Source organism: Marmota marmota, unplaced genomic scaffold (genome assembly GCF_001458135.2).
Source record: "Marmota marmota marmota unplaced genomic scaffold, marMar, whole genome shotgun sequence".
NCBI lineage: Eukaryota > Metazoa > Chordata > Mammalia > Rodentia > Sciuridae > Marmota > Marmota marmota.
The window spans coordinates 35,758,598-35,780,004 of record NW_025999853.1 but is presented as its reverse complement, the minus strand read 5'-3'; the positions used below and the strand labels follow the sequence as shown (position 1 = coordinate 35,780,004).

At 37.4% G+C, this 21,407-nt stretch overlaps 1 protein-coding gene across 1 annotated transcript in view; it reads left to right on the top strand.

Annotated features, from left to right (window-relative positions):
* Window positions 1-21,407, top strand: part of Tph2 (tryptophan hydroxylase 2) — a 99,511-nt gene that overhangs the window by 54,264 nt on the left and 23,840 nt on the right. The window contains exon 8 of the mRNA XM_015482992.2: window positions 6,359-6,485. Within this exon, the coding sequence (XP_015338478.1) occupies window positions 6,359-6,485 (127 nt within the window). The remainder of the gene's footprint in view (window positions 1-6,358; window positions 6,486-21,407) is intronic.

Here is a 21,407-nt window from a genome sequence, read left to right as displayed (position 1 = left end):
ATTTGAAGTGTTCTGTAGACATCCTTTGCCAAGTGGCTGTGCTATTATTGGTCAGCACAATAGAGAGCAATTTTCATTTCTGCAGAAAGTCCTATTGGACAGTTGCCTGCATCAGTAATTTGCCTACATGAGAATGTGGGAAATGGACTTAAGTCTGACTGAGTACATTCTTTTAACTCTTATGATATACTGCTGCCTTAATTTTAGAGAAATTGGGGAAAGAGAGGGAAGGTTAAAGAAATAAGAAACATCTCAGAAATGGTGGGGGACTAGTAGCCCTTGAAAGAACCAGGAACTATTTCTTTTTTGTTGGATCAGAAATGTTAATACTTGCTGTTTGTCTTTTAATGAAACCATAAGGTGACTTTTGCTAAGAGTTATTCTAAAATTGTGATTTATTTACTTTTCAGCCTCAGCTCCTAATATAGTACCTGGTACATAATAGGCACACAATAGATGTTTCTGGAACTGAATTTTAATATAACTATAATGTCTGCCTGTCTCAAAAGAATCGTAGTGAAGAGTAATGTTGGTGGACTTCTTTAAATTCCTACTGGGGGAAAGAAAAGATTTCCTCCAAGGCAACATGCAAGGTCTGAGCTTGGGTTTTGTAAAAAGATGGCCATATTTGTATTTATCTACCCTGTGAGAGGGCCATAAGAGTGAGCCATCCTACGAGCTGCCGAACATCTTATCTGGGCCAGATTTTACAGTATGCTATTTTAAAATCTAAACTAAAGAAAGTTTGTATATGGCTCCAAAGCAAGCACTGAGAAAAAAATTGCTTCAATACTAAATTAATTCCTGTTATCATTTTAGTGCAGTGAAAACAAACCAAGTCATCTGCCTGCTACGTATCTTTGTGTGTTATCCCATATTACTTGCATTTACCCACCAAATGTTGTGTGAAAGCTGAAGAAATACCCTATTTTGGCTCAGCTCACCCTCTGCTTCTTTTCATCAATGCAGGCTCTGCACCCTTCCCACTCATCCTTCCTTCTCTCTATGATTTTGCTAAAGTGTTGGCTTCTGTCACGTAGAACAAACAAAACCTATAGAAAAATGTTTTCAAAGACAGATGCACCGATTTGGGATGGGAAGCAAACGCAGGATGCTCACTCACTGCCTCTTAAAGGCTTTAATTTACAGCAAAAATAAAAAAGGAGTCGTTCAATACTGAGCACGAGGAGTCAGCATGGAAAACTGATAAGAGGAAAAAAATGCCAGACTCATTTTGAATTTGAACTTAACAACCAGGACCCTTATTTCCCTGCAGCAAAATGATCGCAACTTTCTTCGAATGATTTAAGAATTCCCTGGAGACATTTTTCCCAGGCCCTTTTGTGGGCCTATCTTGGCAGGCTTTAGAATCCTCCTAACAGGGCTTATCAGAGAAGATTCCAATTTAGAGCAGCAAAAGTCTAGTGTCTGATATCAGCTCTAGCTATTTTTTTTTTTTAAAGAGACACGATGTTTTACAGTGTTAACAGTTTTGAAAGGTCCTACGTTTCCAGTGAACAGAGAGCTCTTTTGTGAAAAGGACTCTGAAAAGCATTATTCAGGTGAAATGCATGAAAGGAATGGGAGTTAAACAGAGAAAAGTTTGCCATCACACAGATTGGAGGCAGCATGTGCTGACAGGTGCAATTATGACCAAATAATTGAATCTTTTAAAAAGAGATTTGGTGAGATAAGGCAATAGCTGTAGACTAACATTGGAAATCTGTTCCTAATTAGATAGTCAGGGGTCCAGCTATGGTTGATACAACCAATGCAGGAATCTTAAACTACTTTACCTGCAGGATGTGGTTGCATTGTAAAATAGGGTGAAATGGCATATTGTCAGCCCAACAGACCTTAATTAGTGCCATGGTTGGAGGGAAGGTTGTGTGGTCTCCCTCAGACTCCCCTATAGCCTGGAACCTCTTAGCTCCCCCAAAGTGGTGGCCAACTCCGATTCTAAGTGCTTCTGTCTCAAAGAAACTAAAGAAAATGTAAGTTTGCAAAGTTAATAAATTATTTTCTTAAACATTTGTTTCTTTGTTCATTGGTTAAAGTGTTTCCAGGCATTTCAGTATCCTCTGTCTCCGCATGCCTTAGCCAAAGACATTGCAATAGAGAATAATATGGTGTTTATTTCAGATCATGTTCTACCAGACTAAGAAAAGATAAGAACCTTGTTCCTGGTCTTGAAATATAGGAACTTAAAGCCTTGGCCCCATGAGAAGTGAGGTTACCGTACACACTCAATCCATACTTTGTTCAGGATCAGGGGGACAGTTCTTTCCTAGGGTCTCCGCATGGAGAAGAAACAGATGTGTGAAATACAGCACAATCATTTCTGCTTACAAGAGAGCAAAGGGCATCCCTAATATTCCATTAATAATTCTGTTAGACATCTTGCTTCAGGCTTTCATTTTTAGTGAAACATAACTTATTCTGTTATATTGTATGATTTTTTTCTTCCAAATCTATAATTTCTTTTATCCTGTGTATAGTTGGATTACTTTGTCATTGTAATATTATTAAAGGTTCCTAAGTTGGCTAGTGAGTCACAGGTTTCTGATAATGACATCTTAATATAAAATTCAGGTGATAACTCCTTTTCTACCATGGAGAATTGACTCCTTAATGTCTTTGGACCTCTAGTAATTTCATTTTACCTGTGTAACTGCCAACTTTTTTTCTTTGCTTTTACCAATAAGGGCTCCATCAGTGCATAGGTAGATGGGGGACTGTCTTCTGCATCAGCCTTTTTGAAGTATTTGACAAGCTCAAAAAGTAAGTCTACTATGGCACTGAGGGTCCCCTGCTGCTGTAGCCATGACCTCTCCTATTCTCATCTTACATTATTAAGCACTTTAGCAGGGTCTGGCCCATAGTAAGCATTCACTATCATTGTTATTTTAGTTTTTGATCACCTTTTTTATTCACACAATGACTTAATACTGTTTTCAGAATTTTCCTGGGGTTTGATATCTGATCTAACTTGGAATTATTGTTGCCATATCTTCTTCTGGGATCAGCAGGATGCTTTAGTATTTACATCATTTGTTAAAATGCAGGTAGTCAGATTTTTTATGGTGGGCCATTTCATCCAAATTCCAACATTGGTGCAGGCTGTATGGCCTCTCAAAAAAATTGATCGCAAGAGTTAATTTATAGGGTCTATTTCCAGCACAGGAGTTAGACATGTAACTAAATCAAATGTGTGTGGAAGAGTAATTAGTTTCCTATTCACCTTTCAGTCACCACCTTCCTTATTCTCCACTATCATGATGTGATTTTAGTGGAACTAAACTTAGGCAGCTCAAAATTACATAATCACATTCAGCTTTAATTTTAAGTACTAGTTGTTTCAAACCTGCTAGGATAGTTCCCAGTGTCAGTTATGAGAAGGGTCCCATCCCTGGCTATATTTTCTTTTCCTTTTTTTTTTTTTTTTAAGGTACCAGGGATTGAACTCAGGGGCACTTGACCACTGAGCCACATCCCAGGCCTATTTTGTATTTTATTTAGAGTCAGGTCTTACTGAGTTGTTTAGTGCCTCGCTTTTGCTGAAGCTGGCTTTGAACTAGAGTTCCTTCCGCCTCAGCCTCCTGAGCCTCAGGGATTATAGGTGGCACCATCCTGCCCAGCTGGCTATGTCTTCTTATCACTTGGGGAGCTTAAAGAGAGAGAGAGAGAGAGAGAGAGAGAGAGAGAGAGAGAGACTGACACTCACGTCTAGTCTATCTCAGAGAACCTGATTGAACTGGTCTTAGGTGGGGCTTAGCCATTTGTCTCCTCAAGTAATTTGGAGGGTTGAGAATTATAAGTGGCAGGGAGAGATTTAGGACATACTGATTACAGTTTTATTGTGCTATCCAACTTGATTGAACTCTCCCTACAGCCTGAGCCGTGCCTCTTTCTCACTCACGCCATATCTGCAAATTAAAACGAGAGCAGAAAGAGCATAGCTTTGGAGTCAGAAAAATTTTAATTATAAATATTTTCTGTGTCTCTTACAAAAAGTATGACCTTGGTAAAGATTCTTAAATTTGCCAGGCATGGTGGCATATGCCTGTAATCTCAGTGGCTTGGGAGGCTGAGGCAGGAGGATCTCATGTTCAAATCCAGCCTCAGCAAAAGTGAGGCACTAAGCAACTCGTCGAGATCCTGTCTCTAAATAAAAATACAAAATAGGGCTGGTGATGTGGCTCAGTGGTTTAGTGCCCCTGAGTTCAATCCCTGGTACTTCCCTCCATCCCCAAATTCTTAAATTTACTCAAGTTTATGTTCCCCATTGGCTAAGTGGGTATAATAAAGCTTCCTTGTAAGTGAGGATTAAGTTTATAATGTGTTGTAAAAATATTTAGTACTGAATCCAGTAAATAACCACTCAGTATATTCTTCTTTTTTTCCTTCTCTTTTTTCTTATTTCATCAGATAAAATAGAGTCTGGGATAACATTTATATATTCCTTTCTGCTCTAAAATCCAGTAAATCTGATTCTTCGCTATAAGCAATGTGCTTGGAGAATAACCTCCGTGTATTCTTTACTGTAAAATCAGATTCTGTGCAAATAGGATGGCTATTGGCATACAGTTGTCAGAGGATGAATCTAGTTTCTTCCAAAGTCCTGTCCACATATTCTCACTTGGCTGCCCTTTAAACTGATGTGTTTACCAACTGTCTGGCCAATGTTGGGGATGTGGTTTGAGTTGTGGGAACATGATTTTCTGAGTAATGTCATCTGTTTTATGTGACCATCAATCTCATGCCATTTGCCACCATTTACTTGCTTCAACCATACGATCATCCAGCTGACTTTATCTATGTCATAATGGTGGTGGCACCTGGCATTAGTCCTGTAGCACCTTTTAAAGTAATACACTTCAGAGGAACACACATAAAATTAAAAAAAACAACAACAACAACAACAACAACAAAAAAACCTCTTTCAATTACTTCCTGGCTAATTAGTTTTTTTTTTTTTGTCAAGAAAGTGAAATGTTGCACTATTTCCATCCGTGCCAGAGTGACAATAAAATTCATTCCACTTCAGCTTGGGATGAGGGAACAGTTCCTTCTTTGTGGTAATGACTCAGGTAGGCAACAGCCTTATTTTGCTGTGACACATATCTCTCCTTTGCCCACGTATCCGACACCACATGGAAGCTGATGAAACTGAAAGATGTGTTTATTTATTATTATTACCTAGTTCAGTTATCAGTTAGAGAACTGGGAGATTCTCCCAAGCTGCTCTCTGAAGGCAGTTGCTTATATTATAGTGAGACAAATTCCCTAAGGAAATGCCACTTTGATAATGATAACATGACCCTCTGTGGTTTTCCAGTGCCTTGCAAACTATAACAGGGATGTGCACAAATTTAAGGATTAAGAGCATGAACTTAAAAATCACGACAAGCTGAATTACAATTTTGGCTTTCTTCCTAATTAAAAGAGAAAGTCACAATAAGTTTAGCTTATTTTTTTTTCTTTTTGCAGAGATGGAGAGTGAACCTTGGGTCTTAGTCATTCTAGGCAAGCACCCTACCACTAAGCTGCATCCCCATCACTAGTTTAAAAATCCTAATTGATTTTTATTCATGATTTCAGAATTGGGCGAACTCTAGAACCACAGTAGGTCAAAGAATTCTAGGGCTGCAAGGTAGTCAGACATCTGTGGGCAGGAAGTGGAAATGTTGGGGTTGACTAAAACTCAGCTTTTTGTTACAAGAGTGACCCTCCCAGCTAGACTTTCTGTTAGTTTATGTACTAAGTTCATTCATTACAGGGGAACTCAAACATGGGGGGTATTCTCAGGCTTAAATTTAATTTATTTTAACACTCTCTATAATAGGAATCAGCAAAATTTTTGTAAAGGGTCAGTGAGTAGTTATTTTATGATTGGCAGGCTATGTGATTTCAGTTACAAGTACTCACCTCTGCAGTTGTAGTCAAAAGTAGCCACAGACAATGTATATATATACAAATGGGTGCGTCCATGTTCTAATAAAACTATATAAATAGACACTGTGCCAGATTTGGACTGTTGCTGTAGTTTGCCTATCCTGATCACTAGGATCTTGCACTAATTAGTTACTTTAATTTTCTAAGGTTGTTTTGAGGATTAAAAGATGTAATGTATACAACAAAAAATTATGTGCTTAGCATTGAAAATAATGGTGGCTTTTATTTAAAGTATTGTATATCATATAACTTCAGATGTCATTAAGAGTAATATATTACTGGATTTCAGAGGTTTTAAAGTATGATTAGTGGTAATTAATTATAGTAGCAAGATTATATTACAGATTTTATTCTTCTATCAGTGGTGGTTTAAACATGTTTTTGTAATGTTTTTTATTCTCAGAGACACATGCCATGAACTCTTGGGACATGTCCCACTACTTGCGGATCCTAAGTTTGCTCAATTTTCACAAGAGATAGGTCTGGCATCTTTGGGAGCATCAGATGAAGACGTTCAGAAACTAGCCACGGTGAGTTAATTTTCAACTTAAAAATCTGTCTCTGTCCACTTGTAAGATGAAGGAAGCTTCAGAGTCATTGATTATGAGTTATATGCAGATTTTTCCTGGATGGAGCATGGTTTTATCCTTCCTAACTTATGTTCTTTGAAAGAACAGTGAATTCTTAGTTTATTGACCACTAAAATATTTTTGTTCAACAGTTGTCTATATACAAAGAGCTAGAGAGAAAATATTTTAGGTTTGCAAGTCATTTAGTCTCTCTCACCATTACTCAGCTGAGTCACTGTGGTACAAAAGTACCACAGATAATACGTAGATGAATAAGTGTGGCTGTGTTCCAATAAAACTTTATTTACAAAAGCTGGTAGTGGGCCAGATTTGACCTATGTGCTATACTTTGTTTAATCCCATGGAAATATGAGTAGTAGCAAAAGGTATACATTTATGGTAAGTAGGAATTGTATCTGGTATTATCTCTGACTAGTTGATATGGCTATGATCAGACATGATTTGAATCAGCAGTAAGAAACTCAAGCTCAACAATTATTCTAAGTACAAAACTAGAAAATGATTTAATAGATGCTATAATATCAGCAAGGTTATTCTCAATACAAGCAATATAGGAAGAAAGGGTTGATGTTGGCTGAAATATTTAAGCTGTTGAAGAGCTAGAGTAGAAAGTTCATATATTGTCCTTAACCCTATTTCAAAGAGCTCAGGTAGGGGGCATGGAGGGGAGAGATTAGCCAACTCCTTTACCTACAGAGACCAGATAGCCTAGATGAGCAAAGCTACCAGAGGAAGTAAAAGGGAATCTTAGATTGTATGTATTTGGTGCAGATACACATCAATAGCATAGATATTCTTTATTTCCCCCCAAGAAATAAATTTTCTCCTAGAGTTCTTAAAATACACAATACTTTCAGTATATCTTCTGTTTCCTGCTGCTGATGAAGATACAGGAACTATTTCTGTCTTAAAAGAGAAACAACAGTGAACACATCTAAATGGTAATAACTCTTGGCGTCCACATGGAAATAGGTGGGGGTCAGTGGGGACTGAGGTGAACTGGGGGAAGCATGTCCCCCTGTATAGCTGAAAACTGGTTCTCAGCTCTCATTGATGGTTTTCAGAATGCATGCTAGGCTTTGTGTTGCCAAATTTTGAGAGACTGGCACTCTAGATTAAATTTAAGGATTTAAAAATTTTGGCTAAGAAAAAAAAATACCGTAGTGATCTAAAGAATAAATTTGCATACTGAATCAGGATCTTGACTTCCAACTTATAACCTCTGCTTTAGGAATCGTATCTTTTAGTGACTTAAAATAACATTATATGTATTATCTCATAATTTCTATGATTAGGAATTTGAGAGCAGCTTAGCTGAATGGTTTTGGCTCATGAAGTGGTGGTCAAGATGTTGGCTATCTGTAGTATCTGACGGTTTGGGAATCTGCTTCCAAGATGGCTTCCTGAAGCGGATATTGGGGGAGGCCTCAGCTCCTCACCACATGGGCTTCTCCATATGCTACTTGAGCCCCTGCCTTCTTCCATAGCAAGCAATATGGGGGTGGCAGGAGAAAAAGAAGAAGGAAAAGGAGAAATAATCTGTAATATCTTTCTTGACTTGATCAAATGCTAGCCCTATTGGCCATATTCTGTTCATTAGAGGGGTGACTCATTACAGCCCACACTCAAGGGGTGAGGAATGAGATTCTGTCATTTAGTTAAAAAAGTGTCAAAGTATTTGTGGACAAAATTTAACATGACCTATGTATCCTGTTATTTACTTCTTAAACCTCGGTTCTGGCTTTAAACTTTATGTTTAAAAGCTTTTTGGTACCTTTGAAATTTCCCTTGAAATCTTCTGGTTTCAGCTTTGACCCTCTACATCTTGAAAATAACACCCTTTAGAGTGAATATATCTTAGTCAGAGATGAGCATATTGCTTATTTGTCTGACTCTGAACAAACTGGAATTCAACTCTGCCAGGCTCTGTTGGTGTTCTCTCTCTCTCTCTCTCTCTCTCTCTCTCTCTCTCTCTGTGTGTGTGTGTGTGTATCCAGAGAAGGAGAGGACTGAGGTAGAGTTCATGGATGGATCCTAGTGAGTGCTTATGTTCCTTTTTAAAAGCAGTGACAAGAAAGCAATTTTATTGTTCTTCCTTTATATTCTCCATCAAATGAGGATTACTTAATTCTATTATTAAAACTTATTAGAAAAGAAGATAACATGGTCCTCCTCATTTTTGAAATTTATTACCTACATAGATAAAACTAAGAGTTTTCAGAGAGAAAGTTTATGCTGAGTCTCAAGAGGGGAGAAGAAGTCAGCTAAGTGGAGAAGAAGGCAAACGGGAGAAGAGGGTCTGTTTCAGAGAGAATATGTCATCCCTATGGTTTGGTAGGACTCTGTTCCTTTCTGGAGGTGCTGGGGAGCATCTGTTTCCTTGCAGGAAATAGGAATAGACCTGTGACAGATGAGGGAGGATCGAGTGTCAACTGCTTGCTATCTTGCAGTGGCTTTGGCAAACAAAAACAAACAAAACAAACCTACAGAATAAGGCTCTAGATGGCAGAATAGAGATACCTAACACTAGTTTGCTCAGCCTGTGGATGGAAACCATATGACAAGTGTGTAACTCCTTGTAGAGGTGATTGTTTGTGGGTGAGCACCAGAGATTGACAGAACAGAAAATGGAACTTGGTGAAGTCCAAAGACAAGGGAGAAACAAGCAAAAGAAATGGAATACCCCAGCATCTGGCATCTCTGTCGGGGGACAGGGACTTTCCCTTCTAAGGGACTAAGGTGAAAGAAAAACAGTGCAGTGCACAGGGCTGCACCCTGCAGACAATGGAGTAAATAGGTGACCCAGTGTCTACACAGCAAGCCAGCTTTAGAGAAGAAATTCATGGTATCTTTCAGCAAACTCTGAGTGCTATAGCCTGGAGCCGTCTTGAGAAGGGTCTTATTGTCAGAGACCAAACTCTGGGGGGCAGAAAACTCAGCATAATCACTCTGCTTTGGGCCAGCGGCAGCCACAGGAGACAATGGTGTTGTGGGGGGAACGTCTCTGACACAAACCTGCTGAGAGATTTATAATGTGTGGAACTCAGGCTGCAATATGGAGGGGAGTGGAGGGCATAGCGGTTCAGTTATCCTGGCCTCTGAGAAGTGGAGTGACACAGTTGTTTGTGGTTTTGCATGGGGCCAGGTTGGAGGGTGCCGAGATCAAAGCTAGTTGATTGCCTGGTTCCTGGATTTTCCTCTCCAGCACAGAATTTGGTGACTCAATGCTTCCTCTACCCTTGGAGGCATTCTGGGGATTTGCAGGGCTTTGACATTCACAACACCCCCAGTTACAAGACTAAAACCCTCTGGAGCAGATATAGGCCTGGCACAGTCTACATTCCACTAAAACCCTGTGGATAAAAAGGGCTTACTGTAGCTCTGACATTTGCCATACCCCAGGGTGTGCAGATTAAAACCCTATGGAGTGGCTGGGAATGTGGCTCAGTCATAGTGTGCTTGCCTAGAGTGCATGAGACCTTAGGTTCTATTACTAGCACTGCAGAAACAAAACAAAAACCAAACAAACAGAAAATAACAGCCTCTAGAGTGAATATGCCCTAGGTGTGGTCAATATTCTGCCTTAACCTGTTTGTTGAGAAACATGGGATGCAGCCTACATACCATCCCAACTTCCCAATTTATTTGACAAGAACTGAGAGGAATTACAACAAGCTGCAGTTTTAACCCTTCATCGCCCCCAACCCCTGCCATACTTCTGCTAGGAGGAATTAAACTCACCTCCAGCCACAACCCAGTTTCATCAGAAGCCTGGTGGACAATTCTATTTAAAGAAAAGGGAGACCTAAGTTCCAATTTGTCAACCTGTTTCCAGGTGGGGAAAGGTAGGAGAGGCTGAGATCCAGCTCTTGGGCAGACATTCTCACAGTATCGGCAGATTGGAAGAATACAACAGTTGATGATATTACATCAAGGGAAGCCCTCAACACTGATTACAACCATGCCTTGTCAGATTGCATAGGGCCGATAAGACTGAAGGTGAATCCATAGAGGGAGAGCTGTGATTCTCATGTCTCTCTCTCCTTGTGAAGCCCCTGGATCTGTGGCAATCTCCAATTAGAGAACAAGAGCTTCAGGACTTTGAACACAATTGGAGCAACCAGCATTGGAATTGTTGTCAAAGAATAAAGCCACTATCAACAGTGCCTGTGGAAGTCCCCAACTTCTGATGGGGGGTCCTACTCTCATAATAGGAGTAACCAGAGAGGGTGCATTCCACAGAATCTGTTGCCTACAGCACATCTGCCTGAAGTACCAGAGTGTCACTACTCTTATAAGCTTTGTAGAGATAGTTAACATTTCTTACTCCAATACAAAATGCTCTGTGTCCAAGTTTATGAATTGTAATCAAAGAAACTAGAGAGTATACTATGGAGTCCAGTTAGAAATAAACTAATCTTCAAGTCACGCTGTCAAAAGAAGCCACATATTGTGAAGGCCACCACAAAAAAAGCAGAAGAGATCTCCATCCCCATAGATGCAGAAATTCCAACATAGAAACACAAGAAATATGAAAATACAAAATAATGTGCCACTCCTAAGGTTTGTAACTCCATAATAAGAAATTCCAAAGACATCAAGTTGCATGAAATGCTGGACAAATAATTCAAAATGATGATTTTAAGAAAGCTCATTGAAATCCAAGAAAATGCAAATAAACAGTTGAATGAATTGAGAAAGACAATACAAAAATATGAGTGAATACTTTCATAAAGATATGGAAATTAAAAAAAAAAGAACTCAACCTCAACTTTAGTTGAAACAGACAAGATCAAAGAGAAGAAAGTATTGGAGTTTGAAGATGAATCTGCCAAACAGCAATAGGAAAAAATAAGAAAGGATGAAGAGAACATACAAGATCTCTGGGACATCAATAAAAGAGCAAACATTTATACAATTATTATATTGGAGGGGGAAGGGGTACCTGCTGAGAGCAGAGATGACCTAGTCAGTGAAATAACAGCAGACTATTTCCCAGAGTTTTAGGAAGACATGGACATCTAGGGGTAGGAGATATTTAGAGCACCAAATAGGCATAATAAGAACAGAAGCTTTCTATGGCATATTATAATTAAATTGCCAAAAGTACAGGACAAAAAAAAATACTAAAATCTACAAGAGAGAAGCACATTTAAAGGCAACCCCATTAAACTGAAAGCAGATTTCTCAGCAAAAACTCTTAAGTCTAGAAGGACATGGAATAAGGTATTTCATGTTCTGGAAGGAAATTCCTGGCAACCACAATTACCATACCTAGCAAGGTCATGTAGAATTGAAGGAGAAATAAAGACCTTCCAAGATAAACATAAACTTTAGAATTCATGACTATTAGATCCATGTTATAGAAGATGCTTAAGAGAGCTCTACAACCAGCAGAGGAAGAGAAACATAATCAAGAGAGCATGTCAAATCATAAATTCCACCAAAAGGGTAGACATGCAAATGAGAAATAGGAAATAATCCCAGACATTATCAATACAGTAAACCATCAAACTTCTAAAGCAAATAGAAGATGAAAATATGAACATTGATATTCAAAACAACCAGTAGCTTTTAATAGTAACTCTGAATGTATATTGTCTTAGTTCACCAACTAAAAGACACAGACTGGCCGAATGGATTAAAAGCAAGGCCCATTAATATGCTGCATACAAGAGGCTCAGCACATTTATAAAGACATAGACAGGCTGTAAGTGGAAGGAAGGAAAAAGATATTGTAAGCAAAAAGAATCCCAAAGCAAGCAGGAATAGCTATGTTCATATTCAACAAAATAGGCTTTAAGACAAAATTATTCAGAAGAGACAAAGAAGGTCAGTATACTGATCAAGGGAACAATGCATCAAGAAGATATAACCATTATAAATGTATGTGTACAGAACATTGGAGCACCTGATTTCATAAAACAAATGCCACTAAACATAAAAGGTGACTTCAATATGCCAATACAATAATAATGGGTGACTTCAATACCTTATTCTCAACAATAGACAGATTATCCAGACAAAAAGTTAACAAAGAAATATTAGAGCAAGGAATGGTGGTGCATACCTATAATCCAAATGATTTGGGAGGCTGAGGCAGGAGGATCACAAGTTCAAAGCCAGCCTCAGCAAGTTAGTGAGGCCTTATGTAATTTAAGGAGATCCTATCCCAAAATAAAAAATAAAATGGGCTAGGAATGTAGCTCATTGGTTAAGTGTTCCTGGGTTCAACCCCTGGTACCAAAACAAACAAACAAAAACCACAAAACACTCCCCTGAAACCATTAGAGTTAACCTAGACTATAGATCAAATAGGCTTAATAGATATCTACAGAATATTCTATTCAATAGCTGCAGAATACACATTCTTTTCATCAGCACATGGAAATTTTTCCAAACTAGAACATATGTTAGGCTGAAAAGCAAGTCTTAAGAAATTAAAAAAAACTTAAATAATTTCTTGCATCTTATCTGATTGTAATGGAATGAAATTAGAAATCAAGCCAGGTGTGGTGGTGCATGCCTGTAATCCCAGCAGCTTGGGAGGCTGAGGCAGGAGGATCACAAATTCAAAGCCAGCCTCAGCAATTTAGCAAGGCCCTAACCAAGTCAGAGAGACCCTGTCTCTAATAAAATACAAAAAGGGGCTGGGGATGTGGCTCAGTGGTTGAGTGTCCCTGGGTTCAATTCCCAGTACCAAAAAAAAAAAAAAAAAAAAAAAAAAAATTAAAATAGAGATGCAGTAGTCTGACCAAATNAAAAAAAAAAAAAAAAAAAAAAAAAAGAAATTAGAAATCAACAGTAAGAGAAACTATAGAAATTATATAAATACATGGAGATTGAACAACACACTTTTGAATGAGATCAGAGGGGAAATTAAAAAATTTCTTTAACCAAACAAAAATGGAAACGCAACATACCAAAACCTGTGGAATACAGCAAAAGTGGTACGAAGAGGAAATTTTTTAGTAATAATTACCTATAAAAATATCCCAAATAAATAACTCAAAGATGCATTTTAAGTCTTAGAAAAATAAGAACAAACCAAACTCGAAATCAGAAGAAAAGAAATATAAATATTAGAGCAGAAATAAATGAAATGGAGACTAAAAGAATAATACAATGAAGCTAAGAGCTTAGAATTTACAAAGGTAAATAAAACTGACAAACCTTTAGCTAAACTAATCAAAAGAAAGAGAAAACCCAAATAAATAAAATTAGATATGAAAAAAGGAGAAATGTTTATATTAGATACCACTGAAATTCAAAAGATCATTAGGGAATATTTTGAAGAACTCTTTGCCAATAAATTGGAAATTCTAGGAGAAATGGAAAAATTCCTGTGACCTACCAAATTGCACCAAGAGGTTATTAAAGAACCTAAATAGATCAATTACAAGTACTGAGATTGAAGCAAGAATAAAGTCTCTTAACAGAAAAGCCAAAATGAGATGACTTCACTGCTGAATTTTACTAGACCTTTAAGAGAAAACTAACACCAGTGCTCTCAAATTATTCAATAAGATAGAAAGGGGAGGAACACTTTCATTGGTTAATTTCCTTCCAGGGCTGCAAGGATGGTTCAACCCTTGAAAATCAATAAATGCAATACAGCACATAAATAGAGTTAAGAATAGAAATCAAAGGATCATTTCACTAGATGTAAAAAAAAGCATTTGATAGAATTCAACATCCTTTTATGATCAAAACCCTGAATAAATTAGGTATTGAAAAATCATACCTCAACATAATAAAGGTTATATATGACAAACCTACAACAAACATCATACTGAATAGTGAAAAATTGAAAATATTTTCTCTAAAATTAGAAATAAGACAAGGGTGTCCACTCTGACCTCTCTTACTTGCTACAGTACTTGAAAATATTATCCAGAGCAATCAGGTAAGGGAAAGAAATAAAAGTGAAACAAACTAGAAAAAACAACCCTAAAATTCATATGGAAACACAAAAAACTTTGAGTAGCTGAAGCAATCCTGAGCAAAAAAGAGCAATGCTAGAGGCATCACCATATCTGATTTCAAAACCTACTATAGAGCCACAGTAAAAAATACAGCATGGTATTGGCCTAAAGTTAGACCTGAAGATCAATGGAACAGAACACCCAGAAATAGATCCATATAGCCTCAACTAGTGGATTCTTAGCAAAGGTGCCAAAGACACACTTTGGAGAAAGGACAACCTTTTTAACAAATGGTGCTGGAAAAACTAGATATTCACTTGTAGAAGATTGAACTAGGCCCATATCTCTCACACTATTCAGAAATCAACTCAAAATGTTTTGAAGACCTTAACCTAAGATCTGAAACCTTGAAAGTATGAGAAGAAAACATTGGGGAAATACTTCAAGATATTGACACAGGCAACAATTTCCTGGATAGGGACTATAGGTAGCCCAGGAAACCAAATCGAGAATTAACAATAAATGGGATGACATCAAACTATGAAGCTTCTGCACAGCAAAGGAAGTAATCAACAGAGTGAAGAGACACCCTACAGAATGGGAGAAAATGTTTGCCTGCTATTCATCTGACAGAGAATTATAATCAGAATATAAAAATAACTCAAAAAACCTTACAAAAGAGTAAGTAATCCATTCAAAAGGTAATAATCTGAACAGACACTTCTCAAAAGAAGAAATACAAACGGCCAACAAACATGTTAAAATGTCTTTAGTTAGAATAGCTATTATCAAACCCCCCAAATTTAACAAAGGCTAGCAAGGATGTGAAAAGAAACTCTTATATATTGCTGGTGGGAATGTAAATTAGTATGGGCACTATAAAAAAAAGTATATGAATATTTCTCAAAAACCTAAAAATAGAACTACCATATGATCTAAGTATACTGCTTTTGGAAATGAAATGGTATACATCCAAAGGAAATGAAATTGCATACAAAAAGATACCTGCACACCCATGTTCATTGTGGCACTATTCATAATAGCCAAGACATGAAATCAGTCTAGGTGTCCATCAACAGGTGAATGGTTAAAGAAAATATGATATATGTACACATTGGAGTATTATTCAGCTATAAAGAAAGATGAAATTTTGCCATTTGCAGGAAAATGAATGGAACTGGAAAATATCATATTAAATGAAATAAGTCAGACACAGAAAGACATATCCCATGTTGTTTATCATATGTAAAGATTGAAAAGAATAAAAAGTGCAAATTGGGTTAGCTGGAGAGAACAGAAGGGAGGAAAAATATGAAAAGGGAGGGGGGCCAGTCATGAACAAAGCTTGATATATACATATATAGAAAATGTCATAGTAAAACATATTAGTTTGGACAATTAATATGTTAACATAATAATAAAATGAAATACTCATCAATAAAAAACAAAACAAAATAAAAAAGCAGACTATGAACTTGTAAAACACTTCAATGCAGAAAATTATGAGTCTCTTCTAAACACGATGGAGGATTTGGGTGTGTTTGTGTTTCTCCCTTGTTTGACCTGATTTTCTCATTTTCTTGGTATTGTCTGAGCCCCTGCCACAACTCCCCTCTGACTTTCATTTCTCACAAACCTTTCAGTTCCAATTCTTCCCAATTTTGTAGAATGGCTGTTTACTTTGAATAGTGTTTGGCAGGCCAAAGGGAAAGTATTTTCTGTGTGATATGGAGGGTATGGAGGAGGACAGACTCACAGTATGACCAGGCTAGGATGACTTTTTCTGAAATGATACTAAAATTGTTATTGACTTCTGGAATTCCATCCCATCCCTCAGTTTAAAACAAAGTGAGTGGAAAATGGCCAGAAGAATGTCTTGAAAGAAAACATAGATTCCAACCAGGCAATTTCAAAGTAAACCCTGGAATAAATAGCTTGTTAGATAACGTGCATATTAATGATTCCGCAAGCCATATAGAAGGTAGGTTTAATGACTCACTTGCAAAGACTAAGAGATTGAGTTCAGGGCTTTCTGGAGGGGTAGAAAGTACTATGGTGGGAGGAGTGGTGGCTGGTTAGGCCAGATAAGAAATGGAGGTACTTGGTTGATTTCCTGAGTTGTTTGCATTAAGCCCCCTGCAGAAGCACTAGAGGGAAATGAGAGATGAGAAGCACCAAAGTAGAAAAGTCTGCAGAGAGGACCAGTAAAAAGCTACAGAAATCACTGTTTCTGCAAAACAATGAGACAGCCTGTATTATTTTTTTTACTCTAGGTGAATTTTATATTATTAATGATTCTGTTTATGTAGTACCCATTTTTCCTTGTTTAGTGAGTTTAAGCACTGATGAAAAAGAGAGTCCTGCCTAGTGAAAGCAGACACTTAATACCTTTCTTTGATGTACTGTCAGCAAATCTGTGTAAGGTAGAAAATAACTTCCATTAAGACTAATTGGTACCTCCAACTTGGTTTTGTCCAAACCTGCTTTTCGACCTCTGGGTCTGATTTTCAGAGGGACCAGGCTACCTTGCCTGTAGCCACTGTGTCTCCTTGCTGTATTTCTATGATGTTTATTTTGACATTTTAATAATACTCAGTTTTGAGAATGAAGCTATCTGTACTGTTTTATTTGGGCAATGATTTCTATGCCCTGAGAACCAAATAAATGAAACTCTTTTGTATCTGAAGAAATTGATGATGATGCTTGCAAAGTGTATTTCAAATACATTGTTATATGTGTAAATAATTTGCCCTCTGGTATCCTCTGGATAATGAATAAGGCCACAGGATTTGGCAGCTGTATTCTTTTCAGACTCATCGAAGCTGTCCAAGGTCTGTGCAGGATAGATATGCAAAAATATTCCCAATAAGGGTTGCTTAGAGTATGTTATAATTTTGAGACCAGCCATTTCTATTGTAGTGCTGGCTAAAGTGGATTTAATAGATGAGTGTGTACATTAGCGCCGTAAACTTAAATGGCTTTAGTGGCTAGGTAGGTAGCAAACATGTGTGAAACACCTGATATAAGATAATAATAAGGCATTTAGGACCTTTGGAGAACTAGGAAATATATATTATGCCTTAAGGTCTTCAGATGCAAAAATTAAAACAAAATGAAAGGTTCTTTGGCTACAACTCATGGCTGTGAGCAGAAACATGACTACTTAATCTCATTTACCAGCCCTTCTCTCGGAAGTTGAATTTTACATTTGGAATATACCATGCTTGAGGGACAAGCCCATGCTAGATCCTTCTTTGTGTCAATTTGTGCATTCTCAATTACTGTTTGCTGGATGATGGTTCCCCCCAACCCTGCAAGAAAAGATAGTTAGTTATTAGGGTGAAAAGTAAAGGTAAGTATCTTGTTGTAGTTGAAAGGTGACTTGGTTTTAGTAACTTTAAACAGTTATGCATATGACTCTCATATATCTTTTTGGTATGTGTCAATGATTTATTTAATTAATGAATAAAGGAAAAGTAAGATGGTAAATCTTGCTTAAAGAAGAATTGGAAGTAGTTACTAGAAGGAAGAATCCTGGAATTAGATACAAAATGGTTTATGTTCCTGTAGGCCTTGAGGCTATCTTTTCTACAAGGCAGAAACCATTTGCATGTCTAGTGGACAAAAATAATTTGCAATTTTTCAATCTTCTTAAGTTAACATATAACTTTATAGCATGTGGTCTGTATAGCAAATAGAAGGTCAGACCAAAATTATATCCTGTAGATCAGTGCTTTTCAAACTGCGATGTGTATAGAATAACCCAGGGGTTTTGTTAAAAATGCAGATTCTAATTGGGTTGGTCTGTGTCAGGGGCTGAAACCCAGGATGCTGATGCTGCTTGTCCGAGGTCCATGCTTTGGTGGCAGGAGAAGCAGGTGCTGTCTAATAGGTGGGCCTGTTGGACAATGCTTAAGTATGTCTTTCAAAAGGCACTGAGTAATCTTTCAGCCTCATTTTCATATTTTGAATAGTTTTTCTAAAAACTATGTTAATGAGTATCATCAGATAAATATGTGCAGTATAAAGTGAGTTCACGTATGACCTATTTGTTCAAGGCCTGAAAATGGATCCTTACATCCATACGGGTCAGATCACTGGTTCTGTTTTGTATCTGCTCTCATATTCTTCTTTCATTTGCTAAGAGAAGTTATTCAGTTGTACAGGAATGTACAAATTTACTAAACAAGTGGACTTAGGAACTAGTCCTGGAAATACATTGATTTTCCTTTCCCCAAATGTGAGAATATGTAAAGGAACATCTTTCACCAAATTGTGCATCTCATCCTATGATGCAGATGGCTTCAATTCAGTCTATTCATTCCTCACATTGCAAAGGCATTTGCAACAGACAAAGATGTGCATCATCTGTAGGAGAGAGCAGTCAGTATGAACACACTGCAGATGTTTACCAAGCAGAATAAATCAGCGTCTGGCCCAGTTGGAATTTTCCCCTATGGAGTTGTTGACCCTGAAACCTGTTTACCTTCCCTGTCTGATGGAAGGGGTTCTGTTACTGGTCTTGATAATGCTGATGAGAAGAGAGTCTTGGCCAAGGGTAATGAAGGATTAAGCAGTCTTTCCCAGGACACGTTCTCAGGATGTTTGCTTTGTGAAATGTTATTATGAATTCTGTAAAAGAAGGAATCCATGAGCAAATATATTTGGGAAACACTAGGTGAAACCAACAGCTTTATAAAGTGTGGGACTTTTTAGAATCTTTAATAAAATAATATGCAGAGTGAATCTCCAAAAATGGTAAAAATTATTTTTTCCCAAAGTCACCACATTTCCTCCATTCTGAGATACCACTGGATGTAAAGCATACTGTTAATAGTGCTTTTTGTGGATGATGTTTGTTTGGGGGCAAAAGATTCAGCTGATAAAATAGTTTGACAGTGTAAAATGAAGCTTCATTTTGGAAATGTTAAAATGTGACAAAATGAACTTGAGAATTAAGAAAATGTGTTTTGTGGGGCAGTCTCTTTTTGGAAACACATACCAGCATCCTAAGCTATTAATATTCCAAGAGGGCACAGTTTAGGAGATAGAAGTATAGAATGTTTTTTTGAAAGGGTAGATTCATTGTTTGTAGAGAACTGATCATGAGCTAAATTTTTTTTTCAGGAAATAATTGTCAGGAAATTAATAAAACAGAGTTCTGTTTGTATCAAACAGATAATTTTATCAAACAGTGTTTGTTTCAAGTAAATGAGTTTGCATTGGTTGGGGCCATGAATCAAGCATGTTTGAATGTCCAGGTATAATCAGTACTTTTTATGCTGAGAGTGGTTTTGAAACAGATTCAGCTTAAATTAATAATCAACTATAATTCATGTTAGAAGTGCAATTATAAAGGTAATCTTAGTTTATGAATTGCTTATTAATATTTTCCTGGTCTCTATTGTCTTTAGCTACCTGGCTGTGAGTAGGGAGACTTTGGATACTGAAAGGCTTATGCCTGTAGTTCTTTTTCAACAAGGATGACATTAAAAATGACCACTTTAGTATCTCTACGGAAACAAGCCCCAGGCTTCTTTAATCCATGTAGAGTCTTTGAACTGGTTTAGCTATTTGGATCATTTGATACAAAGCTGACAAAGGATTGGAAGGAATGCACTTTTATACATTCTTAATTGAGCTGTTTGGGTGGATGATCAGTTTATGTGTTATTTCTAAGAGTAACTTAATTAAAAGTTAATAATATCTCTTCCAACTCATTACTTTCACTTTTATATCTGCTGTGCATATAGAAAAAATAGTAGCATCTTGCAAGGAATAATCTAACTCTTTAACCCCTTAGAACTTAACTTCTTTTTCACTGTTTTGCCTTGGTCTTTTTCTGCCTGGGTGTTCCAAGGTCACACGTCCCTCTGACTAATTCTCTTCTGAGAACATTTAATTTTGTAGCCAAGGCTGTTTTGCTCTATCCCTTTGAGTATATTTCACTTATGTTATTTGTCGTTGTCCTTATGAGGTATTTGCCATCTATTTATGCTATGATGAGAACACCATAGTTATTTGGAATTTTAAAAAATGGGCTCTACTTTGCCCACTATGTTTAGAAACAGATCTATTTGCAAACTGGAATAGTTGGATATTTTTGCAACTCAAATCTTTCTTTGTCATTTATAACTGTGTCCTAGGGGCCTCAGAGAGTCATCATCTAACTGCAGATGGAAATCAAAACAAAACAAATCTATTTTATTTATTTGGAAACTCATAAAACTAGTGCTGCTTTGGTCCTTCTCTGAGTGCTGAGCAAGTGCTGAGCACACCTGCTCTGTACCCCGTCTCTTTTGTCCTCACAGTAGCACCACAGTCAACAGCTGGTATCTCCCAGCACTCACCAGAGCTTGCTGAAGACGCTATTCAGGATATCTGATGGGCATTGTAGAGAGGTTCAAACTTTCCCTCTGAAGTTCAGGATTTGAGTCTGCTGAAATAAACTGGCTACAGACGGATGAACAGGAGATAGAACATGCACATTTATTGATGTGCATAAGCACAGGGGTCACACAAGTTGGGAAGTTCAAAATGCAAATGTGAAGTATTGTTTTCTGAGTTCCAGCAGCAGTAGGTGGTGTGGTGCCTAGGGTAGAAAGAATCTGAACTTAAAGTTTAGCACATCTGGGTTTGGTTGCCAGTTTTGTTACTTTCTAACCCTGTGTTCAGGTTAGGCACAAAGATACAAATTATATCACTTCTCTGTGCCTCAAACTTCTTTTTAAAAATGGGACTCTTCTACCACCCCAGTGCTGAAGGAGGAGCAAATGTGATAACATATCTTGCCCATATGTATGTCACACCACGTCTGCCTCATACCCAGGTATGGTAGTACTTGATCTCATCATTGCCTAAGAAATACTAAACTATGCCAAAGGAGCTATGTTGTTTAAAGAGTTTTAAAATCATTTCAACGCCCCCCCCCCCCCCC